Here is a 24,938-nt window from a genome sequence, read left to right as displayed (position 1 = left end):
CAGACAACTATGATATACAACTGTGTATTCCATCTTTGATGATGTTCTCACCTATCTCCCTCCAAATAGATAATGCATAAGTCCCTTTTCCCAAGTTTTTTAGCCTTAAAGAATAGAAATACAGTGCTTCAAATTTTATTTGTGCTTTGTCTCAGGAGTTGCTGCGGTCCCAAGCTCCGGTGCAGGCCTCGCTTCAGATTCTCCAAGAACTGGGAGAGCAACTGAAACAGCAGGTGGACACATCAGCAGCATCTGCTATCCAGTCAGATCACCTTTCTCTCAACCAGCGGCTGACTTCAGTGGAACAGGCACTCAACAGACAGCTCACCAACCTGCAGGTAAAAGGAAAAATATTTATGACACATATTGTTTTGACTTTAGTCAATCACCAATTCAGAATACTGAACTTTACTTTTGTGGGCTGACTTTCATGCCTTCTCTATACCAGACTGGGGTTCAAGACTATGAAACCTTTACTGAACAGTTGAAATCACTGGGTTGCTGGATATTTGAGGCTGAGGAGGCTCTGAGAGTACAAGATCCCAATGGCTGCACTGACCTGACAGTCATCCAAGACCGCATGGAGGACCTCAAGGTTTTCGTTGTTTTACTTTTGTCACTTAGTCAAGCAAACTACCTCAAATAAAAAAAAAGAGGAATTTAACAACTTTTTGTACCATTTTACAGAAACTTATGCTGAAGTTCAGCAGTATGTCGCCTGAATTAGAGCGTCTTAATGAGCTTGGTTATCGGCTCCCCCTTAACGATTCAGAGATCAAACGCATGCAGAGTCTCAATAGAAACTGGTCCACAGCCTCAGCACAGACCACAGAGAGATTCAGGTAAGACATACCAATAAGAAGAAAAACAATTATGCAGTTATGTCCTCTACTCTCAGGTAACTGACTTTCTGTCTGCATTGCAGCTGCTTTTTTTATTCAGTCATTTGTTTGTATATTTGCAGCAAACTTCAATCGTTCCTGCTGCAGCAGCAGACCTTCCTTGAAAAGTGTGAAACATGGATGGAGTTTTTGGTCCAAACAGAAGAGAACCTGGCAGTGGAAATCTCTGGGAACTACCAGAGTTTAATGGAGCAGCAAAAAGCCCATGAGGTTTGAGTCCATTCAAGTAAAACACACTGAAACAGCTGCTTCTGAATTCATTGATTAACCGTCAGTTTTGTTTTACAGCTATTCCAAGCTGAGATGTTCAGTCGCCAGCAAATCCTCCACTCTATCATCAGTGATGGACAGAGGATGTTAGAGCAGGGTCAGGTAGATGACAGGTAAAAACCTGTGTTACTTCCTATGTGTTTGATCTGTTTGTGCAGTAATACTTGGAGCATTTCCAAATTTGTGTCTTGTGCCCCATCCCATTGTCTTCCACACTCATGCACTGTTGAATGGAGCTACAGTAACAGCTTGACTGTGCCAATTTACTAGACCATTGTTCATCCATTGTTCTTTGTTACTCTCCATTGCATGTCTGTCTTTATAAGTTATATCACTTCAATCTCCGGCAGAGATGAGTTCAACTTGAAGCTGGCTCTTCTGAGTAACCAGTGGCAGGGGGTAGTGCGACGTGCTCAGCAGAGGCGGGGGATCATTGACGGTCTGATCCGCCAGTGGCAGCGCTACAGGGAAATGGTGGAGAAGCTGCGCAGATGGCTCGTAGAAGTCTCTCATCCAGCAGAGGAGCTTCAGGCAGGCAGCACAGTTCCTCTGCAACAAGCTCGCTCCATGCTGGATGCTGTTCAGGTAAATAATCTCATTTGTAAACACAGCGGCTAGAGCAGACTGGTGCAGATTGCTAAACTGTTACAGTCTCATTGGTTCTTATGTGATAAACCCCCACATTTATCTGCCAATGTAAAATATATATCTGCAAGAAATATTTGATTCTCCTGATTGGGCAGAATCTCTGTAGGTCAATAGCTTTTGTTTGTTTGTTATTAGCTGAAGGAAAAGGTGCTGCAGCGTCAGCAGGGCAGCTACATCTTGACAGTGGAGGCGGGAAGACAACTGCTCCTATCAGCAGACAGCCGGGCGGAGGTGGCCCTACAAGCTGAGCTGACAGATATCCAGGAGAGATGGAAACATGCCAATATCTGCCTGGAAGAAAAGAACAAAGAGCTCGCCACATTGTTACGGGTACATTGAACAGAATGCCGGCAGCTTGTTAAGTATAGCCAACCTCAGATGATCCAAAAGGGATACTCTTTGCTTTTAGGAATGTTTTACCAAGTTAAAAATTCTTTGTGGATTCAATGTTTGTAGCCCAATAAGTCAATTTAAGAAAAAGAATTAGTTTGCCATTTACTTCTGGTCAGTTTCAATGCAGTTGTAATTATTGTTTGTGTAATAAATCTGTGTTTGAATTGACTGACTGATTGATTGTGTTACATACAGGATTGGGAGAGGTGTGAGAAAGGGATCGGCGGATCACTGGAAAAACTGCGAGCCTTCAAACGGCAGCTCTCTCAGCCTCTCCCTAATCACCATGAGGACCTGCAAGCTGAGCAGATGCGCTGCAAGGTATCGGTGCGGCAGTTGGCAGTCATTCGATTAAACTTTATTTGACACATTAGCACAAAGTTCAAACTCTTATTTGTTTGAGGACCTTTGCCTAAAAAGTATCGACTGTTGAGTTGAGCAGGTTTGTCCAGGTGACAAGGCACTGGAAAAAGGATGGTCTGTTAGGAGTCGCTGATTTGATATTATCATTTGTTTATAACAGGATATGGAAAACACATTTGAAGGCTGGAGTGGAGATCTGGCCCATCTGACTTTACTGAGAGAGTCACTGTCTTGCCATATCAGCGCTGAGGACCTTTCTGTTCTTCAGGAACGTATTGAACTTCTTCATCGACAGTGGGATGAAATCTGCCACCAGGTACAGTTCTCTACAAAGTACATCTTCGTATCTGATTACTTAAATTTAGGTCTATGAGGTCAATTTTCTTCTTCAGTCAATCAGGTTTCTCTGATTTAGCTCTCTCACCAAATCTGAACAGTGATTTTTTTAGCAAAGATATAACCTGCTGTTTCCCACAGAACTATTAAACAATATTCAGCAACTTTGTTTGTCCAGCTGTAAGTAATAAAGTAATTACAGTTACAGTAACATGCTAATTCAGCATCAAGTGCAGCCGCTCACAAAATTTCATTTAAGGAATAAATACTAGACCTGAGTACAGTGCTCATATAGTATTGTTTTTTTTCTCACATCGATAACAAAGTAGTAACTATTGAAATGGAACCTTATTTCCCATTTCACCTCAGACTTTTAAAGAGAACTTTGCTGTTTGCATCAGTTCCTTTTTGCATGAAAAGTTGGCTTATTCACATTCAGACAGCAGATCACTGCTGAAACCTCAAGTTGATCTTTTTACATCCTGAGTTACATCCTGTTGAGTAGATAAAATACACAGACAGGAAACACATCAGCACACACACCGGTTGATGCAAATGAAAGTCATGCTTCAGTGAGCGCTGTAATACTTTTTTTCTTAACATCAACACGCATTTATTGACTGTTCTTATAACTTTCACACAGCGATGAAGTTAACTTTGTATATGATGCTGTGCCTCTGCAGCTGTCACTGCGCCGACAGCAGGTGAATGAGAAACTGAATGAGTGGACTGTATTCAGTGAGAAGTACAAGGAGCTCTGCGAGTGGCTCACCAACATGGAGAGCAAGGTGTCCCAGAATGGAGACATTAGCATTGAGGAGATGATTGAGAAGCTCCGCAAGGTAATTACAAATATGCATCCAATGCGTTCAGACACTTCAATCACTTTTGACATTTCCTCAACGTGAGACATGCTGTTAGCATCGAGCTGCATATGTGTACCCCATTTTAAGTAGTATCTTTGTATTTTTCTCTTTTAATATTCTCAAGGTTTTTTTAGTGCATATTTTTACATTTTACCTCATCATAATTAAGTGAATAGCTGTGTTATATCCCAGTCTCAATCTGTTGGTGTTACAACTATAGTCTGAGTGTTTTTTTCTTCTGTTGTCTGATTGTTTTGAATCGTGTCTCAGGACTACCAAGAAGAGATCACAGTGGCAGAGGAGAACAAGCAGCAGTTGCATCAGCTGGGAGAGCGCCTGGCCAGGGCCAGTCACCAGAGCAAAGCAAATGAGATCGAACAAAAACTCAATAAAGTCAGCGACCGCTGGCAGCATCTGCTGGATCTCATTGGAGCGAGGTGAGAAAACGCACACTTACAGCTTTGTAGCTTTGTTTTTAATCCCCTGCTGGAGTGTTTTGTGTGTAATTTTACTGACAAATTATGTTAACAGGGTCAAGAAGTTGAGAGAGACTCTGGTAGCAGTGCAGCAGCTGGATAAAAATATGAGTAGTCTGCGCACCTGGCTCGCCCACATTGAAGCTGAACTGTCCAAACCCATTGCTTATGACTCCTGTGACTTCCAGGAGATTCAGAGGAAGCTTGATCTTCAGCAGGTGACATGATTTACTGTACAGTGCTTATATATGTCATATATTTTATTATGGATTTTATTAGATCACTGCAGCAATTCAATGTGAGCTTGCAGCCTTATATTTACTTTCTTCTGTTGATACGAAGATACCAATCCTACTAGTTTTAAATTTCCTTCAGCTGTTATGAAGCAGCTAAACCGTAGTTAATGAAAAGTTTACATGCAGATCCTCACAAAGCAGAGGTGCAGCAGGCCCCTCATAATCTTTTTAAAATAAAATTTCTAAAGACTTCAATGGTAACTTTATGTATTTTACATTTGTGCTCTTTAGCTCAGTTTTTGTCTAGTTTCTCTCTCCCTTTTTTCATTACTGTTATTCATTGTTGTTCATACTATTTTCTCTCTGGTCAGGAGCTCCAGCGTGATATAGAGAAGCACAGCACAGGAGTGGCTTCTGTGCTGAATTTATGCGAGGTGCTACTGCATGACTGTGACGCCTGCGCCACTGATGCGGAGTGTGACTCCATACAGCAGGCAACTCGTAGTCTTGATCGCCGCTGGAGGAGCATCTGTGCCTTGTCTATGGAGAGGAGACTAAAGTAAGAAGAGTATGAAGTCTGGATACAAAACAAGCAAAATGCTTTTGTTATTTTACAAAAATATGACATTTCTGTAATAATTCCTCTTTTCAGAATTGAAGAGACGTGGCGTTTATGGCAGAAATTTCTCGATGACTTTGCACATTTTGAGGAGTGGATGGCCACTTCAGAGATGACTGCTGCTCTGCCCAACTCCTCTGATGTCTTGTACACAGTAGCCAAGGAGGAATTAAAGAAATTTGAGGTATTACAGTTTACTGAGTAAACTATAACCCTAAATGCAAAAAGGTCGGTTTGCTGTTTAAAATGTAACTAAGAACAGAATACAGTGATTTACAATTCTCATTAACCAGTATTTTTATTCACAGAATAGCATATCACATGCTGAAAGTGAGATATTTTTTGTTTTTTCATGAAGCACATTAGCTCATCTTGAATTAGATTCCAGCAACACATCTCAAAAAGGTTGGGATTTGGGCAACAGATGGCTTGAAAAGTAAGTGCGAAACAGCTGAAAGAACATGTTGCAGCAAATTTGGTTAAATGGGCAAAGGGTCAGTAACATAATTGGGTATGAAAGGAGTACCTCAGAGAAGTAGAATCTCAAACGTAATGACAGGCAGAGGTTCAGCAGATTGTTTACAAATTGTGGAGCAATTTCAGAATATTCCATCATCTACAGCACGTAACATCGTTATAAGCTTCAGCGAATCTGGACACATCACTGTGCACAAGGAACACAGCTGAATGTCAGCACTGTATCAGGCCCCTCAGGCAGCACTGCATTAAAAACAGACTCAGGAACACTTCCAGAAAACACTGTCTGCTTACACAGGTCACTGTGTCATCCACTACTGCAGGTTAAAGCTCTATCATGCAAAGAAGAAGCTATATGTAAACATGATCCAAAAATCTCACTGTCTTCTCTTGACCAAAGTTTATTTAAACTGGACTGAGGCAAAGTGGATCACTGTTCTGTGGTCAGATTAATGAAATTTTTTTATTAATTTTTAAATGAATTTCCTCCCAACTAAAGAGGCGAGGGACCATCCAGCTTGTCATCAGTGCTGAGCCCAAATCCCAGCACTTCTGATGTTATGGGCGGTAAATTAGGGCCTATGGGACAGGGGCCTTGCATATCTGGAAAGGCACCATCAATGCTGAAGGGTATATACAGGTTTTAGAGCAGCATATGCTCCCATCCTGACAATGTCTTTTTCAGGGAAGGTCTTGCATATTTCAGCAAGTTTGCTAAACCACAAACTGCATCTTGGTTGAAGAAGACTCCAAGTCCTGGACTGTCCTGCATGCTGTTAAACATTTGGCAGGCCATGAAATGAATATTTGATGTGTTTCTTTGTTATGTTGTGAGTGAAATATTGGTTTATGAGATTTGCAAATCAGTTCACTCTGTTTTTATTCACTTTTTATCATAACTTTTTTTGTAATTGCAGCTTTATTTAGACTTTCAAGGAGATACGGAATAACTTAATAATTTAATAACTTAATAATTTTCTGACTCGTCAGAACCGTGTTGATCATTGAAAATGTATTCATCACAGATACAAACAAAGTAAATGACATGTAAAACATATCAAATACTCTTCTTTAATAAACATTTATGGATATGTTTCTGTAGGCCTTCCAGAGACAAGTTCACGAAAGCCTGACTCAGCTGGAGTTAATCAACAAGCAATACCGTCGCCTGGCCAGAGAAAACCGCACAGACTCTTCCTGCCATCTGAGGGATATGGCCCACAATGCCAATCAACGATGGGATAACCTGCAGAAAAGGGTGGCATCCATTCTTCGCAGACTTAAGGCAAAATATACCTATTAATGCTTTTAAACTCATAATATACTTATTCTTTACTATTTTTTAAGCACTTTTTAAAATTCCCTTTATATTTCCAGTTTTAACGTGCAATTTTTCTGTTTCACTTTTCATGTTAGATATGTGATCTACAATATTTCACTCACTCGAGCAGTCTAATAATTCCATCTTTATTTCAAATATGCAGCACTTTATCAGTCAGAGAGAGGAGTTTGAAACAGCCAGAGATGGTATTTTGGTTTGGCTGACAGAGATGGACCTTCAGCTTACCAACATCGAGCACTTCTCTGAGTGTGACATTCAAGCCAAGATCAAGCAACTCAGAGTAAGTTTGTCACAATATTTCACACCCATATAGCCACTACAACATGCCATTTAGCCTTTTTAGAATGTAGGGGTTTGTCTTGCATGCTTGAACAAACAGATTTATGTCTTTATATCTCCAGCAGACAGAGTAGGCGTGGACTTTTGTTCAGTTTCCAAACTGACTGTGTCAAAAAATACCATGTATTTCGATAGTTGCCTTTGTTCAGAGCAGCAGCAGTCATTGCATGTTTAATATAGCAGGATACCCATCATTCAAGTCATCCTGAGACCTAAGTTTGTCAAATCAGATCTATAAATTAACATCTGGAAAATGTACATTTCTAAATTTGAGACTGAGAGAACTTTCTGCTTATCATGAAAAACTTGTTTTCCTGTAATCCCACAGTCATTCCAGCAGGAAATTTCTCTGACAACTGCCAAGATCGAGCACATCTTCCACCAGGGTGAGGCGCTAATAGAGAAGTGCGAGCCTTTGGATGCTACTGTTATAGAGGAAGAGTTGGAAGAGCTGCAACGTTACTGTCAGGAAGTGTTTGGCCGAGTCGAGCGCTACTACAAAAAACTCATTCGCCTTCCGGTGAGACCGCTGATTAAGACCATCTAAAATATTTATTTTTCCACCTTAAATACATTTTCTGTTGTTTCTTAGGTGTAAATCTTCTCTTCTCTAATATTCTTTAGCTTGCAGACGATGATACTGAAGTGTCATTCTCGGATCGTGAGCTTGAGCTGGACGAACCTGGAGATTTGTCCAGCCTGCCGTGGACAGATCGTTTGGGAGATGGCTTTCTGTCACCTCTGCCCTCTTCTGGTCGCTCAGCTTCCCTGGCAGCACAGCTTCGGACAGAGCGATCTGGCAGGGACACGCCTGCAAGTGTGGACTCCATTCCACTGGAGTGGGACCATGACTATGACCTGAGCCGCGGCCTTGAGAGCGCCAGCAGGGCTCTCAGAGAGCAGCAGAGTGAGGAGTCAGACTTCCTCCAGCGTCCTACCTCAGGCTTGTCAGGTAAGATTCCAGACATGTGCATTTTTCTGTTTAAAGATCAAGATTTTATCACACTTTTAAAATATTAATTACAACAAAGGCAAAAACATTTGTGGTTTTATTAAGTTGCCTGTGATCTTTACTGTTACGTAAGGGAACAATATTTTAACCTAATCTCAGTTTCCTGTGTTATACTGTATTACTTCATCAAAAGTAGATGAGGATAATGCTTACAAAATGTCCAGTAACTGATTTTGGCTTCTGACCTTTTGAGAAACCAAAAATGAAATGAAAGGTTCCCAATAGGGGCTTAATTAAGATGAGAAAGAAAGAAGGAAAATGGTGCAAAATTTTACTGAAATGAGAAACAATTACAGCTGTATCATAGTAGAAAACAATGCACAGGAGCTGCCCTAAGGACTGCAAGATTCAGACCTATGAAGTGTTTTCCTTTTACCGATTACAACTGTGCTTGATGTGCAAGCTCCATCCGACAGTAAATTAATTCCAGGTTAATCTCATCATTTAGTGATAAGCCCACCTCTGAATGTATGTACTGTACAATGTTTCTTCCAGATGTAATGATTCCAGAGAGCCCTGAGGCCTATGTTAAACTAACAGAACAAACACTGAGATCCTCCACTGGTAGGCAACAGCGACCCCAGCATGTCACATGTTTGGGGCCAAAAATAACAGCTTCACTCCAGTTTTACCACACTGTAGCCTTCTCTCTGGCTTGGTTGATTTGTTTTGATTTCGTTGCCTATGTGCACTTTGGAGTGACTGTAACCAATAGCAACACTTCCTAACACTTGGGGGATAGGGTCAATTCCATTTTTCTCTTGCTTCTGTGTTTCTTCTCTGGGTTTTGATTCAGAAGAATAGAAATGGAATTCAGCCTAACCTTCTTTCTAACTGGCTTTCTTTTATTTGACTGGCAGCGTGCTGTGTAGCTAACCTGTTTGGATTATTTTGATGTGTATTTTTGTTTCAGAAAAGCATGTTTCTTGTCTCAGCGAGCAAGTCTATACTTTAGATACTTATTTAGGGATTGCAGATTTGTTTGTGGTGTTGATCATCTCAGTTTACACAGAGACAACGAAAAAGACTTTTCAATTCTCATTCATCTTGAATAAAGGATGTAGTTTGATGCAAGCCTGACGGGGCACTCTATGACTTCTCAAACAGCAACAGACCCCATGACTTACAAGTGGTTTAGAAACCAATCTGCACTCCTGTCTACCCACTTTTTGCTCTCCACATTTTGTGTTTTTCTGTCCAAACAGAGCACTTTCTAACTTCTCTTGGGTTTTTAATCATATTTCAAACAACCAATCTGATTGAGTTTTATTTTTATTTTCCAAAGATGATCAGTTAATGTTGTATCAACAGGGGAGGTTACCTCAGCTGATTCGCATAGCCATCCTCTCGATGTCAGCCGTTTCCACCTGCAACAAACCGACAGCAGTCGCAGCCGCACTCCCACGAGCACAGACCTGGATGCATCATATCTGGGCTATGTATGTCATACTCTTACAGCTAAATGAATACAGTAGTTTCAAACACTTTAGCCAGAATTCATTCTTATATACAAACTAATACATAGCGCGCATTGTATACGCATTGTAATTAGACTATATATTCTTTATTTTTCTATATTGTCATTTTTATCAGACTATCATCTGTGTAACTTTTATCTTTTGTCAATGTTGATCATTCAGTTTTTAAAAAAATGTCATAAGGTTAGTAAATGCGTTTTATGCTATAATCTATTCATTCAACTTGTAGAAACCCAACAAGCTCTCATTCTTTAGATGCGATTGATGGGTGAGTGCCGTGGCAGCATTGACACGATGAAGAGGATGGGCTCTGAGCTGAAAGAGGAAGAGGATACAGTATCTGGACTGGCGGATCCCAGTAGCTCAGAGTCCCAGACATCAGGTAATAACCACACTAAAACCTTTTTCTGCAGGTATATATGCTACATCACTACATGTTAGAGTTAACTTCATAGTTTTGTTCTGGGGAAAAGGTTAGATGCTTCAGTAGTGAAAACACTGTATTTTTTCTCATTCTCCACTCTGCTGGAGCTTTGATATCCTTCTGCCTGAGGTGCTATTTTGGTTCCCATCTCTTTAAGGCACCTATGTGACACATGGAGTGTATAATGAACTCTGTAATGATTATGAAAACAGGATATTATCTTGTGAGACACAGCTTTGGTAATTGTTTAATTTTATTTTATTTTACCCTTTTTCATCTTTTATCTTTTCCACCCTATAATGTAGGAGTGATTGAGCGCTGGGAGCTCCTGCAGGCTCAGGATCTCAGTAAAGAGATGCGTACAAAGCAGAACCAGCAGCAGTGGCAACAGCTGAACTCTGACCTGAGCAATATTTGGACTTGGCTGGGAGAGACCGCAGAAGAGCTGGAGCAGCAGCAGAGACTGGACGTCAGCACGGACATCCAAACGATTGGGCTTCGCATCAAAAAGCTCAAGGTAATATGGAACATGTTTACATGATGATTTTTTTACATGATGACTCTATGTAAAAATGTTAGTCTGACAGTTAAAATCTCTTCTCAAAACGAGGCTTGCACACCCAGATCATGCTGTTTGGCTTTAAATCACTCTTTTGTGTTGACACTGAACTAGACTCAGATGGGCCTGGCCACCCTGTACATGCTCCAATGTTCCATCGTTTTGCATCTTTGTAAAAACATTTTCTCCCACAGTCCACGGTGTGAGGTGACGGCGGTCGAGTTAAATGACCGAGTCGAGCTGTAACTGTAGCTCTGCATGTAGCTATGCTGATTGTTTTATATATAGCTGTGAAGCCATCATATCATTACTGTTTTGTTCTTTAGATTATTTCTCTTTAGTTATAACTAGCTGCCATTATAATGACAAAACACATATATAAACATCAAATGTTTTACGATTTTAGAAATAATGCATTATTATGCAAGACTTTAGTAATAATGCATACATTAATTCATTCATTCATTTGATTACCAAACCATTTATAAAGCTTTAGAGCTAATTTCCAAAGGTTTTTAAACTCATGTATCAATCAGTATGCTATCTGTTTGATCCCAATTTGATCAAAAGGTCAGCATAGCTACTTACATTTTTTTGTCTGCGTTCGATAATTTTCTGAGTTCTTGTAGACTCCTGCTTTTCAAAACTGTAAAATGCATATGCTTGTCTTGTCATGTCTACAGGAGCTGCAAAAGGCTTATGACAAGCGCAAGGCTATCGTGCTTTCCATCAACCTGTGCAGTGCAGAGTTTCTGCAGTCAGACACAGAGGAGTCCCGAGAGCTACAAGTCAAACTGAAGGACATGAACAATCACTGGGACAAAATAGGCAGCTTATTGGAAGAGTGGCGGTCATCATTACAGGAGGCTCTCATGCAATGTCAAGTGAGTGCTACTCATTATCATAAGACTAGATCCCTGGTTTAGGATTTTGCTGATGCATAAGCAGTAACTGAGTGTTTACATTCCTGTACTAAAGGATTTTCATGAGATGAGCCATGGCCTGCTGCTTTGGTTGGAAAATATTGATCGCCGGAGGAACGAGGTGGTTCCCATCGACCCGATCCAGGACAGCGACACACTCCATGAGCATCATAAGACACTCACGGTATCTAACCAGTATATTTTTTTGGACATTATAACATCATAATAGAAGATAATTCAGTTTAATTTCTGTCATAGTTACATTTAGCTAACAATGGATGCTTGTGTAATTCAAAATTCCAAACATTTCAGGTGAAATCTTAACAAGAGGATAAATTGGTCTGGTTCCTCTCTTGTTTTTGAATGTATGTCCTAAATTTTTATTTTCTACAGCAAATTCGCCGGGAGCTACTGGACTCTCAGCTTAAAGTCGCCTCACTTCAAGACATGTCCCTCCAGTTGCTGGTCAACTCTCAGGGCAGCGACTGCCTGGAGGCCAAGGAGAAAGTTCATGTAATCGGGAACCGCCTCAAACTGCTGCTAAAGGAAGTAACCCGAGACCTCAGAGAGCTGGCAAAGATTCTGGACATTACAAGCAGTCAACAGGTGGAGTCTCACTCTGTCATGTATCTGTCTGTGTTAACCTATAAGGCCCTGCTTTGCCTCATTCTGGCTACAGTTAGTTTGAGAAGTTTTTTTTATTTTTTATTATTGTAACTTGAGTTTCTGTGGAAATAACTTCCACAGAAGAACTTCCACAGAATCTATCAAAATCTTTATTTTTATTTCCTGGCATTGCCCTCACTGAAAGCCCATCATTAAAATGAATATGAATTCAATTAAATAGATTTTTTTTTCAACAGAAGGTCAGATTTGGGATACAAACTTGTTTTCCTTTCTGACGTCTGATATCTCATGCATCTCTGTCTCTCACTTTCTGTTTCTCTCTTTGCATTTGTTCATTTTTTCATCATCAGGATCTGTCTTCCTGGTCATCTGCCGATGAGCTGGACACATCTGGTTCTGTTAGTCCTGTGTCAGGAAGGAGTACACCAAGTCGACAACGATCGGTAATGTTTAACCGTACCTCTTCATGCAGTCCTATGAGAAGCAGGAGCTTGGTGACCCCTCTGAGACACACGTAGTACCGAAAGCCCCATGGAACAGATCCCCTCTGTCAGATCTCTCCTCATACCTTTCTACACCTCCACACCCTTCCATACACTTTACCCCATCTGGATTCAGAACATTTTTTCAGCCTTTTATTCCTCCTGCCAGTTTATTTAATCCATCTGGGATTTTTTTTTTATTTTATATTGTTTTTTAATGTGTCCTGCCCTAATCTTTTTTTTTCAACTCTGCCTTTTTTGTCTGGCATTTTGAACTGAAACATTTCCTCTACCTGAGATTTTCCTCAAATTTCTTCCCACCCCTTTTTTTTTTTAATCCTTCTAGTGTTGTTCTGGGGAATACTGGCTATAGTGGAACTGCTGTACTCACAAATACACTGTTGCTCATATGATTTATCAAACACGATATCAGATTTGTTTCATATTGTCTGCAGAACAAATTTGACAGCAGTATTTAACTCATAACTTATCATATGATCAGTCCAAATAAGCATGTCACTGCTTATATTGTTTGTTACTAAATGTTACTGTTACCAGATCCATGCATCACATTGCCTGACTTGTGGCTTCCTATCTGAAATCACTGCAGCACTCATGAGCTGAAGCAATTCAAAGTAGTCGTGCTCTTTGAAAAGCCAGATTCCTTATTGTTACCGGTTACAAAATCTATCACCTTCACATATGATTTTTTGTCAGCTCTTCTCTCATTTTGGGTTTTCATCAGTAGCTTTGTATTGATTTGCCTGGACTGAAACATACTTTCTTTCTTTTACCCCCCTCCCCTGTTCATTGCAAACAGCAACGGGGCAAATGTAGTCTGTCACAGCCTGGACCGTCTGTGAGCAGTCCACATCACAGGTACCTTTCTGTTGGTTTCTAGCACACCCAGAAGATAATGGAACTCAGCCCATGATACGCTGAGACCGGCCCATGCTCTCTTATTACATCTTAAAAAAATAGAATATTCTCAATTTAAATTTTTTTTTAATCCTTGTGCCAGTTTAGCAACTCATGATAGTGAATTCCATCATCTTCTGTAAGTCTAGACGCTCTGTGTAGGCTAGGTGTTGAGGTGAGTGGCAGACCACGCGTCCTTGAAAAGACTTTCAGAAGGAATGGTGCAAGGCCTCTTATCCGTCAGTGTTCCTGGGTGCTTAATATCGCGCTTAATAACCAGAGAGCTTTTCTTGCGTATAACACAAATATATTTCTACATCTAACAAGACTCGTTGTTGCTGAGCACACACACGCACTCCCTCTTCTCTCAGATTGCCAAGCCAGTAGATGTCTGCAATGAACAATGCAAAGGCTGCAGTTTCCCTTTCTCTCTCGTGCATCACTCTGTCATGTGTGTGACATTTTTCTTCTCTGCTGCTGCTATCTCACTGACTATCCACTTCCCTCACCCCCACAAGTCTGTCATCTGTGAGCCTTGACTCTCAGGTTTCCATTTGTGATGAAGTAAAAGGGGCTATTTCGGTAACATAGAACAACTTGAATGTAAATCTGAAATCAGTTTGTTCACGCAGTCCTTTAAAAAACATCTTCACGGACCATGTCCAGCTATCTAAACGAAGGCCTGCAAACTATGATAAGCCCTGCAAGTGTGTAAGTAAGTGTATGATAACCTATTTACAAAAAACAAACAAACGCTGATGAAAAGGTGATGATTTTTAGAAATGTAAATAAAAACAGAATGAATGAATTTGCTAATCTTTTACAGAATGTTCTAAGTAGGACATCAAAAGCTGAGAAACCGTTTTAGCTGAGCATATCCTCAAACCTTTGAGTTTATAAGAAGACACTTTATATTTAAAGGTGCCACTTTAAAAGCAATGGTTGAAATAATTGTGCATCATTGTTTGATATCTGCTTAAAGCCGGAAGGGGCTCCATCACCTGCTGGTTTTGTATTAAATGAGTCTCTTGGCTCTGTCCTCACATTTATTACAAATTGTCATCTACCTCTAATGCCCAAAGAGAATTTGTATATTTCCTCAACACTTACTTTTACAAAGCGTGGCTATATAACCTTGTCGTAGCAGCTGTTTCTACTTGCTGTGCTCTTCTTGCCTCGGCATGCTTTGCATTTTTCGACGTGACGTAAATTTTTGAATCTGTCAATAAGACAATGATATCTCAATATTCAGCTTATAATTGCACCTAACATCTTTTGCAAAGGAATGCAAGCACACTGTAAATGTATTTGTCTGGTGCTGCATTGCAATATGTCTGCTTTGAATTCTGGTTTGTGATCGTCTTTGTTAGTGTTTATCCTCCCGGTCTCTATCAGCATGTGGATCACAGTATTACACCTTGTCCTGATGTCATTTTCCACCGTGTTTGAAGTGTCTTCAAGCACAGCTTTGAGCTTGCATTGAAGCGCTGTCATACAGTTCAACTGCTGCTGAACTGAAATCTTATTTGGATTGAAAATGGGCAGCTAACGCCTAAACAATTACACATATGGAGAGAAGAATATTGAATTAGGAGAATTAGGAGTTTGTTCATTTGATTAGACTAATTTAATTTGTGAGTTATTTTTTGCAGAGTTTATTTTTGAAGCAAAGAAAAACTGACTGGTTCATTTAATGTTAGTGTTGGAATTTGATTATATTGTTATGAGAGTAGCTGGATAGATGAGAGAGGGATTGTATGTCTTAATTACTAATGTGATGAACTAAAGTCTGTGTCTGTGCTTCGTTGTGAATGCGTGTGTGTGAGCAGGTCTCGCAGCGACGCTGGATCCGCTTCCTTCCCTTCTGATCCAGAGACGGCAGCGGTTCGTAGGTCCTCGTTTCTGTGGCGCGTCCTCTGGGTCGCCCTGCCTTTCCAGCTCCTTCTGCTCCTGTTAGTGGTCCTTGCCTTCCTGCTGCCACTGTCTGAGGAGGACTACTGCGTTCAGTCCAACAACTTTGCTCATTCCTTTTACCCAATGCTCAGCTACACTAATGGACCACCTCCCGTGTAGGTGAGCTTTAAGAACATTAAGTGTCAGTATTTTGACATCTCTGCAGTTTGGATGGAAATCATGTTGATATTATCATAACATGTTGGGAGCAAAAACTAATCTTCATCCATTTGTACTGCACAAAGACAGCTGCCATCTACAGTTAATATCTTTATGTGTAGCACATATGATCAAGCATCTCACTATCAACTGTCAATTAATAAGTATTTTTGGTGTTACCTTAATGAAGAAATGGTGGTTTTAGCCCAGAGTGTACATTGCTGGATGAACAAACGTATACAACTTGTATTTTTCTGAAAAGAACTGTCTATGGAAAGCACCAAAGTTAAATGCTGAAATATAGCCTGTTTATCTGCTAATACAACAAACAAAAAAACATTTAATACAATTTACATTGCAATTATTTTTTTACTCGTATTTTGGCATGTGGTTTTAATCTATGCTTTCATTTACTCACATCCATATTTAACTTTATTTACATTGATTTCTGTGAGTCGTGTAAGCCAAGTCAAGTGTTTTAATCTCAGACACAATCCAAGAGTTCGACCTATTACATCGTCATTCGTGGTCTTTATACATTCTGCTGTTTTATTTTTTAAAACTCATCTGGTGTCTTTAAGATTGAAAATTATGACATATAGAGCTATAGTATATTTTGTATGACTGTCAGTTGAGTATGAAATGTATAACAGTCCAGAATTATTTAACATGTGTATATAATGCAAAAAATGAATATGAGAAATGTATGTATATGCGACTATGAGAAACAATGAATGCCAAATCCCCATTTTGATATTTGTCTTTTCATTTTTAGTTTTTGAATCACTTATGAGTTATATTCTGCTTCTTATGTAAAAACAAAAAAAACAAATACAAAAACCTGCTTTTTGTCTATTTTATACCAGAGAATCTGTTTTCTCATGTGCTTTTGAGAAGTTAATTTTTAAGACAATTTTCTTCAGCACCTTAAGAGAGATTTAGCAAAAATACAATGAATAGATTTAAGTTTCATGTAAGGGAACTGCATCACCGGGACATGCAGACCTGGAGGTGGAAACACTCAAGCAGGAATGACTGTCAGGAGGGTCCTGGATCTGTGGCAGATGATTCCTCTGGTGAGTAGAGCAGTGCCAGGGCGTGTTAAAATGATGATGAAGGTGGTGCCGACAATGATTGTGAAGATGGGTCTCCAGTGATTTGATGATTTCAAGATTTGAAAAAGTCAAAGCTGTGGAGTCCAGGCCCAACATCTGAGAAACCACCATTTGGAAATCCACCAACTGAACACATGAAACAGAAAATACCAATTAGCTTCAGTATCGCTGCATAACGCAGCGTTTGTAAATTTTATGACAGCAAATTTAAGAAAAATGTCTTCACACAACAATCATCTTGTTTCCTCCCAAAGCTTTCTAATGCAACCTGTTACTGTCCTCAGTGGATGATGTGAAACTCAATAACTAAACTAAGCTAAAGGACTAACAAATAAATTGATTAGATCAGTTGTTGGTCCTTTTGTTGAAAGCTTTTTTGTTAAACTGAAAATAAACTTTCTTAAGCTTTTCTATACAGTTTGGTATCAAACAAACACGTTTGAAATGTGCTGTTGTAGCCTCACCTCCCTGTGCCTCTCAGACAGCTGAGCCAGGCGCTGTCTGAGTGTGTTGAGTTGCTCTTGGTCCTCTCTCTTCTCCTTCTCTTGGCTCTGCAGATCTGAGCTCACTGTGCTCAGCTTCTTCTCCACCTTTGCCTTCCCATCCACCAGCTGATCCAACTTCTGTTTCTGCTCCTGCATGGTCTGACTCTGCTCCATGACTTTAAACTTAGCATGTTAGACACAGCAGAAACCCAAATGGGTGTTTGTGCGTAGTAAAACAACAGTGAATCTATTGATGTTGACTTATCTCCCAGATACTCTGACACTTGGTTATGTGCATGTTTTCTATTTGGAAGAAGTTGCTTAACATAGCTGATTTAAAATGACAGTGTTCTCTTCCATGTGTCACACTTAAATTAACATAAATACACCAAATACCGTATTATGAGGTAAAAATGCCTCTTGACTGCTTTTGGATCCAAACCCCTCTCCCCTCTACCTTGAGTTCATTAGTGTGGGAGAGCTGGGCCTTGAGCTCAGTGTTGGACAGCTTGGTGGCCCTCAGCTCTCCTTGGAGACGCTCCAGCTTCTTCTGCAGCCTCTTAGCTTCCACGTGTGTATCGTTTCGTTCAACAGCTAATGCTGATTGACTCCGCTTCTCCTCCTCCAGCTGTGAAACCTTACTCCTCAGTAGTTGGATGTGAAGTCCTTTGCTCTCTAGTTGGTCCTTTTGTGACTTTACCTTTATGAAATGAGCAGATTTTGAGTTATAGATGGAAAAAAATTGCATTACTGAGATAAAAGAGGACATCTTCATGATCACTGTCACTGCACACCAGTACAAGCCTGCGAATGACCCAAAGATAAAAATGATGCTCCTCATGCCAGTGGCAGCACTTGTTGTGGAGGATGTACCTTTCGCTGTAAGCTGTACGTCAGACTTTTGCTCTCCATCAAAGCAGCTGCCTCTTGTTTTATAAGTTGTTCTGCACGCGACAGGATGAGTTTTAGCCTCATGTCGAAGCCGAGATCAACAGCGATACTTTCAACCTTCATCGTCTCTGACAGCTGCTCCAGGAGCTCCTCATACTGTAGAAAAACAATGGTCACTGATGTAAAAAATGAAGCGATTAACCATAACCTGAAACTGTCACCGATTCGCACCTGCAGCTATAACTTTACTCACATGCTGTTTATTGTGTCGCAGCCCATCAATTTGCTTGTCTGCTGTCAGCAGCTCAGTCTCCACGCTGTGCAGTCTCTCCCTCAGGTCCTGGATTTGCTGCTCTGCAAGCTGAGCCCTCTGCAGTGTGCTGTGCTGGAGCTCCGTCTGCTCTTTCAGCTCCTCGGAGACGCGGCGCGTTCTCGTCTCCATTGCTGACAGGGTCTGCAGAGACAGAGCAAAAAAGAAGATATTTACAAAATAACTCACTTAAAACGAGCAGATATCTTTGATATAAAGGAACCTAACGGTTAATGTAAAGATCTAGTTTGTTGTAATTTTTCTTCAATTCTGCTTTTCTTGAGTTATTTCATTGTAAGCTGCTTACACTTCGTACTCCACTTCTCTTTATCTGACTGATAACAGTAGCTATTAGTTGCATTACAGGTATTGTGTTAAATATGTGATAAACACTCAAATTGAAACAAATGCTATTTTAATAAGTAAACCAGGAAAAAAAGAGGGAAAAAATCATGTAAATGAAACATTTACAATTACATATTAATTGAGGGATTGTTCATTTTACATAGATGATTTCTTTTTCGTAACATATTTCATATTGTTGAACATATAATACTATATATTTAGTAGCAGATGTGTTCTCTCTGGAACCATAATTATGTGACATTGCAGTCCTCATTTGCCCAATTTAGAGGTATCAAAATCAAGCTACATTTGTGCTTGAGAAATACATTTATGATAATATGTCTTTTTGTGAAAGATGAAATGACTTGGTCTCATAATAAGTTATTTATACAGCTTCATGTTGCTGAAATGTGTACATTTCACAGCTGTATCAGAAACCTTCACCCTGATTCCTCACCTTATTGCAGAGGTTATCCAGTTCATTTAAAATGTCTCTCTCCGTGGGCAGGATGCCACCCTCACACTTCCCTTGTAGCAGGGCAGCCAGCTTTTCCAGGAACACCTGAAGTTTCCCCTCAGACGCCAGAGCCTTTCTCTGTAGATCCTCCACTTGTTTCTCCAAACAGGAGGACTCTCGTCTGGCTGCCTCTATCACTCTCCTGCTGGCTTCAAGTCTTTCGCCTAAGGTCTGATTCTCCGTCTCAACACTCCTCCTTCCCAACGCCAGGCCATCCAACTCCTGAAAGAGACATCACTCACAGTTTTCTAATAACCGAAGACCATGTCGTGGAAATCATTTCAGATGTTGTTCTTACATTGTTTCAGAACAACGAGGGGCTGTCATGTATATGTTTTATTTATAAGCTCATTTTAATATTTTTAATTTAACTGAATCTGATTACCTAGAAGCCAACAAACAGAGAGAAGTTGTGTAAGTACCAATCTGAGTGATTCATGTGCTGCAGCACTGTTGGCAGTCTTTCTCCTCTCTTGGTCCAGCTCTGCCGCCAGCCTCAGAACCGTCTCTCTGCTGGCTTTACACTCCAGCTCATAGGACTTCCCACTCTCCTCCAAAACGGCAATCCTCATCTTCAACCTCTGCTTTTCATTAAACTATTGATTCAGAAAAGAAAGATATAAATTCATTAAGATCTTTATCTTGATTGTTCTGTAACGTTTATATTCACTTGAATTCAAGAAAATATGTAACAGAGGGAACAGTTTTATTTTTGCCTCATACTGATTGAACCAATTGACATCCAAAATAAAAAGAAATAGTTTGAGAAGCATACCTCATCAGAGTTTTCCATAACTTCCATAGTTGGAAGTGTTGAACATACAGAAGTTGTTTCTGTTGTAAGAAATCACCTGGCAACACTAAACACAGATTCTACCAGGCTCAACCAGAGGGGGCGCTGTAGATAAAAGTGTCGGTCATTTTACAAAATGAAAAAAATTTGCTTATTAGATTTAAAAAAATGGACGTACGGAAACAATTGTGTTTAACTGGTACGGAAATTGCATATACAATAACAACAGATCACAGAAAAAAGACACGACACGTGAAGGTTAACGACGAGAGATTTTTGTGCCCTGGATTTAGACTTTCAGATCTTTTTCTCTCAAGGTCAAAAGCCTTAACTGCCTGGTAGCCCCTTCATTTTTCACTAATTACAGGATAACTCTTATCATCAGTTGTCTATTCGTTCTCTAAACATACACACACTTATACACTTGCATACAATACTGTACTTAAATATAATTAGAACATATGACATTAGTGGAAACAATGGGGTGAATGAACCGGGGACGTAGTCACACGGCTTGACCTGCAAGTCATAGATCGGGGAGGTGAATCTACCACTTCCTGTTTTGATTACGTCATATCAAACAGGAAGTGAGTGTCAAAAAACTTTATTAGCAAACACCCTATCTGTGTATCAAACACGCCTCCTGTGTCTGACATGCAATCTGTCATGTAGATTTTGTGAAGTTTATGGTTTATTTAAGCACGATGCTCAACGTGCCCGCGGGTTTCTGATCACGTAACGTTGACTTGTTCTGATATACCTCTTTTTCACCACCGGTGAGCTAACTGACGGCTAACTTTGTTTCTAGCTAGCTGTCTCCTGTTCACATGTATTCAGAAGTTATTAGCTGACGTAGAACTGTAGTGGTTTTACCCTGTGTTAGTTTCACTGTTTATTTAATACGGATAAGTCCTAAAAAGAACAAAAAGGTACTAGTAAGAAAACTACCACTTAGCGTTGTCAAGGTCAGTCTTGCTAATTTTGGCTCCTATTTTGACTCTATTTACTTTGAATTTAATATGTGTAAAATGACACACGTGAAGTGCTAATCAATTTTCTTATAGATACTGATTGGTTTGCAGATTTCTATTGTTTTTGATGGATTAAATCACAGGATTGCACGTCAACCATATCTATTCATATCTTTTTAAGATATACTGCCTGTTCTCTCCTGTGTTGTAGCTCACCTGTACCACTGTCTATGGAAGATGCTTCTCCAGAAGTTGTGGTCCAGATTGGGAGCTCAGCGGCCTGCAGAGATTAGATCAGCCTGCATTCTGGCTTCAACCACTTTGTCCCAGTATATCCAGCCCCACAAATATCAATCTAAACCCAGGAATCACTCTGGTCCGTGGATCTTTACTAGGACTGCTCATGTAAACACTCTTCATCAGCAACACATGCGAACAAGGCATGTTCTCCCAGCCATGTGTGGATTTAAAAGTCCTTGCACTGATCTATCGTCTAACTGTAGATGTGGACCGGCACGTTTTTATTCAGCCAGCATTGTAAAGTCAGTGTTAAAATCAACTTTAAAACCAGCAACGGTGCCTGGAAAAAGGGCTCCCAAAGGACCACGCACTAAACAACCTTCTCGAGCCAATCAGCCTTCAATGAATGAGGACAAGGTGCTTTAATTTGTGGTCAGATTACTGGTGGGCTTTTGCATCTGTTGCTGCATGCAAAGTTTTGGTTGAGTTATTGATTCAGGTGTGTCTATGCCTGTAGGATATGATGCAATGCATCGCCTTTGCAACAGCAGATCAGTATCATTTGCCAACACTCTGCCACGACTTGATAAACCAGGGCTTCCAGGAAATAGATTTACCAAGAGGTATGACGCAGAACACTCTTAAGATTACTCCGCAGTTGCTCAGCTGTGATGCATGATGCTTGGAGCACCTTTTGTTACTGCCATGTTTTCATTTCAGACGCCTCAAATGTGCTGGTGATTAGCACAGACATGGCTGCCAAACCAGATGACAATGCTCTAATATTCTTCTTCAGGTAGAAATGAAGTGCTCTGCTTCAATGCTATGCTCTGCAATACTTTTTAAGAATTAACAGAAAAGTGTCAATTTTGTAATATCAATATCTTCACCAGAGCTCTTGTCACGTACGTAAAGGAAAAAAATATATATATATAAAGCTTAAAGATATAAACACATTTTTATATATTATTAATATCTTTGTATTTTTCTTGTGTCGTGTAAACTTTATTCTGACATTCACAATCTGAAATTTCAGGGAAGGATCAGTGGTTTTCTGGAATGTTGAGGAGAAAACGGTACGCATCGCATTAAAAGTCTTATATTCATGAATTGAATCTCTTGCTAAGTTCTCTAATGTATCTTGTCTTACCCGTGTTTACAGATGAAAAAGGTCTTGAGGTTATTGGAGCATCATGAGATCCAGCCTTATGAAGTTGCATTAGTTCACTGGGAAAACGAGGAGATCAACTACACCGCTGGAGAGTATGATGATCTGCACCCTCTGTTTCGATTGATTTGTACGTCTCGTCGTTGCACGCCTTTTCGTAATATTTAAATCTCTTCTTAAGGGGAAATACAAAGCTGGAGCGTGGCAATTTCATCCTGAGGGGTGAAGTGGATCAGCATGAAGCTGTTCTGGAGAAGTTTGCATTTTCAAATGCACTTTGCTTATCTGGTATGAGCCTACACTTGAACTGTAAATCTTAAGATTTTGCACTCGCTGCTCAGCTTTCTAGTCTGACTCTTGCTTTCTTTTCCAGTGAAGTTGGCAATATGGGAAGTGGCATTAGACAACTTTGTAGAGTCAATACAATCGATACCAGAGGTACAAGAAGCAGCAAGTTAATCTGAATAATTGATGACATGTGATGGTTGTTTGTGCAGTTATTATTCTAAAATATTCATGGTAATATCCTAACATTTTCTCCCCAGACCCTGAAGTCTGGCAAGAGAGTGAAGTTGTCTTCTGCCGAAGTGATGCAGAAGATAGGAGAGCTTTATACGTTAAGGTAAATTCACTTTGCTCTAAATGGCAGTCCAGTCTTTGTTGTTTAAGATTTAACAGCAAGCCAACGCTTTCCAATTACTGATGCCACTCTCCTCGCGTGATTTACTATTTTTAACAGCTTGAGGAGGATAATGGCAAACTGTGTTTTAAACTCTTGTGTCTTCCTCCTTCTCTCACAGACACTGTATAAATTTGAGGTCGGACCTGCTCCTCACACCTGATTTCTACTGGGACCGCGAAAACCTGGAAAAACTCTATGACAAGACGTGCCAGTTCCTCAGCATCAACCGCAGAGTCAATGCAAGTAAAGCTGCTCTGGAAACGCCAACAGTGGTGTTTTGCAGGAGGCACGAGCCTCTTACGCTAAATATCGTGTGTGTGTCTTTAAGGTTGTGAATGAGAAGCTGGAGCACTGCACGCAGCTCACAGACCTGATGAGGAGCCACCTGAGCGAGAAGCACAGCTTGAGGTTGGAGTGGATGATCGTCATCCTCATTACGATCGAGGTGAGGGAGGTCGTACAGTGTCAGACCTTCATATTTAGTTATCATGTCAAACCTTGGGGTGCACTTATTTAAAAAAAAAAAAAAAAATCACATCTGTTGTTTCTTTCTCTTTTAGGTTATGTTTGAACTTGCAAAAATGATCTTCTGAACTTCTGCTGTAACAATACACAGATCTCTAAAGGTAACTGGAGGCTGGTACACATTAGAGTGGTAGTCATGCAACACTGAATCACTGAAGGAACTGAAATCGAGATGGGGACCTTATTCTTCATGTTTAGCAGTCTAAATGTTTCAACAATGCACAATAAATCTTTGCTTTTTGTTAATCAGTCATTTCACCAACTATGAAAGTATTTAGAAATGGATTGCTGAATTATTTATGGATCAGAGACTCTCACTTTTACACTATCATCGGCCATCTGACCGATTCCTTGCATCAGAATAAACTAAGAGCGTAAATGCGTCCGGATTTATTTAGCCCAGAATGCCGACTGTGAGTGCTGTGTTGTACAAAATGCAATAAAGCTCTTTATTTTCAAGTGTTTTGCCCTTATTTTAGTAGCCATTTGTTGATCTGAGAGCAGAACGTGATCAACCAGATTACAATGCAGGAGGTACTCGAATTTTGCAGGTATTAATTTAATCAAATAAAACAGTATTTTAGTCATAAAACACTGATATATGAATACAGGTAATTCGGGCGTTTTTTTTTTTCATTTGAAATTTGGAATAAAAGAGGATAAAGTATAAACACAACAGCATGTCAATCATTTCATCCCATCACAGTTGGATCGCTGGGTTTGTGTTGTCATTGATACCTCTAAGCTTACTGGACACGCAGCTGGAGAAAAAGCCATGATTAAGACACTGCAGATTTTAACTTTATTAGTCAGAGTTACGTGTGGGGGGGGGTGAATCAAACTTCAGACTAGTTGCCAACTTTGTTGCGTTCTTACTCTTGAAATTGCCCGAGGAAAATTTGTTTCCAACCCCAAATCAGATAAAGCTGGGACAGCATGGAAAACAAAAAAAAAATAGATCAATTTAAAAGACAACCCAGGGATTCTTTTTTTTTTTTTTTTTTTTACATTTACTTTAACTCTTAACACTTGCTAATGGCATGAACCCAAGATATTTCATGTTTTATGTATGTACATTCCTGTGTTTCAGGCCT

At 40.0% G+C, this 24,938-nt stretch overlaps 3 protein-coding genes across 12 annotated transcripts in view; 2 read left to right on the top strand and 1 right to left on the bottom strand.

The window, feature by feature from the left end:
- The window catches only part of syne1b (spectrin repeat containing, nuclear envelope 1b), an 80,186-nt gene extending 63,630 nt beyond the window's left edge, over nt 1-16,556 (top strand). For 6 of the 10 annotated variants that reach the window (XM_072365601.1, XM_072365609.1, XM_072365602.1 and 3 more), the window contains 28 exons: nt 156-338; nt 449-595; nt 688-842; nt 965-1,112; nt 1,191-1,285; nt 1,523-1,757; nt 1,956-2,150; nt 2,409-2,534; nt 2,737-2,892; nt 3,596-3,754; nt 4,049-4,215; nt 4,310-4,472; nt 4,862-5,049; nt 5,143-5,293; nt 6,689-6,871; nt 7,071-7,208; nt 7,596-7,787; nt 7,892-8,219; nt 8,775-8,843; nt 9,591-9,718; nt 10,013-10,139; nt 10,487-10,698; nt 11,424-11,624; nt 11,719-11,847; nt 12,057-12,269; nt 12,641-12,733; nt 13,593-13,651; nt 15,520-16,556. In XM_072365601.1, the coding sequence (XP_072221702.1) occupies nt 156-338; nt 449-595; nt 688-842; nt 965-1,112; nt 1,191-1,285; nt 1,523-1,757; nt 1,956-2,150; nt 2,409-2,534; nt 2,737-2,892; nt 3,596-3,754; nt 4,049-4,215; nt 4,310-4,472; nt 4,862-5,049; nt 5,143-5,293; nt 6,689-6,871; nt 7,071-7,208; nt 7,596-7,787; nt 7,892-8,219; nt 8,775-8,843; nt 9,591-9,718; nt 10,013-10,139; nt 10,487-10,698; nt 11,424-11,624; nt 11,719-11,847; nt 12,057-12,269; nt 12,641-12,733; nt 13,593-13,651; nt 15,520-15,763 (4,584 nt within the window). In that variant the 3' untranslated portion in view covers nt 15,764-16,556. The remainder of the gene's footprint in view (nt 1-155; nt 339-448; nt 596-687; nt 843-964; nt 1,113-1,190; nt 1,286-1,522; nt 1,758-1,955; nt 2,151-2,408; nt 2,535-2,736; nt 2,893-3,595; nt 3,755-4,048; nt 4,216-4,309; nt 4,473-4,861; nt 5,050-5,142; nt 5,294-6,688; nt 6,872-7,070; nt 7,209-7,595; nt 7,788-7,891; nt 8,220-8,774; nt 8,844-9,590; nt 9,719-10,012; nt 10,140-10,486; nt 10,699-11,423; nt 11,625-11,718; nt 11,848-12,056; nt 12,270-12,640; nt 12,734-13,592; nt 13,652-15,519) is intronic. The other 4 variants (XM_072365608.1, XM_072365603.1, XM_072365606.1 and 1 more) reach the window with 3 other exon arrangements.
- ccdc170 (coiled-coil domain containing 170) lies at nt 16,293-20,300 on the bottom strand. The gene is made up of 8 exons (XM_072365610.1): nt 20,241-20,300; nt 19,888-20,061; nt 19,406-19,687; nt 18,547-18,747; nt 18,276-18,449; nt 17,860-18,102; nt 17,382-17,585; nt 16,293-17,043 (listed from the first exon to the last, which is right to left on the bottom strand). The coding sequence occupies exons 1-8, from the start codon at nt 20,265-20,267 to the stop codon at nt 16,765-16,767; spliced, it is 1,584 nt and encodes a 527-aa protein (XP_072221711.1). The 5' UTR covers nt 20,268-20,300; the 3' UTR covers nt 16,293-16,764.
- Nucleotides 20,301-20,854: 554 nt separating this feature from the next.
- Nucleotides 20,855-24,433, top strand: rmnd1 (required for meiotic nuclear division 1 homolog). The gene is made up of 12 exons (XM_072365549.1): nt 20,855-21,034; nt 21,441-21,886; nt 21,987-22,092; nt 22,190-22,265; nt 22,506-22,545; nt 22,632-22,732; nt 22,819-22,925; nt 23,011-23,075; nt 23,183-23,259; nt 23,438-23,558; nt 23,648-23,764; nt 23,880-24,433. Exons 2-12 carry the CDS (start codon nt 21,467-21,469, stop codon nt 23,910-23,912), a joined length of 1,263 nt encoding a protein of 420 aa, XP_072221650.1. The 5' UTR covers nt 20,855-21,034; nt 21,441-21,466; the 3' UTR covers nt 23,913-24,433.
- Nucleotides 24,434-24,938: the final 505 nt, after the last annotated feature.

This window comes from Leuresthes tenuis, unplaced genomic scaffold (assembly GCF_036924035.1).
Source record: "Leuresthes tenuis unplaced genomic scaffold, fLeuTen1.0.hap1 SCAF_15, whole genome shotgun sequence".
NCBI lineage: Eukaryota > Metazoa > Chordata > Actinopteri > Atheriniformes > Atherinopsidae > Leuresthes > Leuresthes tenuis.
This window is presented reverse-complemented; position numbering and strand designations above follow the sequence as displayed.

What these genes read in the sequence shown, in the direction of transcription:
- rmnd1 (XM_072365549.1), top strand. Translation starts at nt 21,467, where the DNA reads ATGCTTCTCCAGAAGTTGTGGTCCAGATTGGGAGCTCAGCGGCCTGCA. An exon ending in CAATACAATCGATACCAGAG is followed by an intron (nt 23,076 to 23,182) that starts GTACAAGAAGCA and finishes TTTTCTCCCCAG; the next exon opens with ACCCTGAAGTCTGGCAAGAG. An exon ending in TCATCCTCATTACGATCGAG is followed by an intron (nt 23,765 to 23,879) that starts GTGAGGGAGGTC and finishes TTTCTCTTTTAG; the next exon opens with GTTATGTTTGAACTTGCAAA.
- ccdc170 (XM_072365610.1), bottom strand. Translation starts at nt 20,267, where the DNA reads ATGGAAGTTATGGAAAACTCTGATGAG. An exon ending in TGGATAACCTCTGCAATAAG is followed by an intron (nt 18,748 to 19,405) that starts GTGAGGAATCAG and finishes CTGTCTCTGCAG; the next exon opens with ACCCTGTCAGCAATGGAGAC. An exon ending in CCCACACTAATGAACTCAAG is followed by an intron (nt 17,586 to 17,859) that starts GTAGAGGGGAGA and finishes TAACATGCTAAG; the next exon opens with TTTAAAGTCATGGAGCAGAG.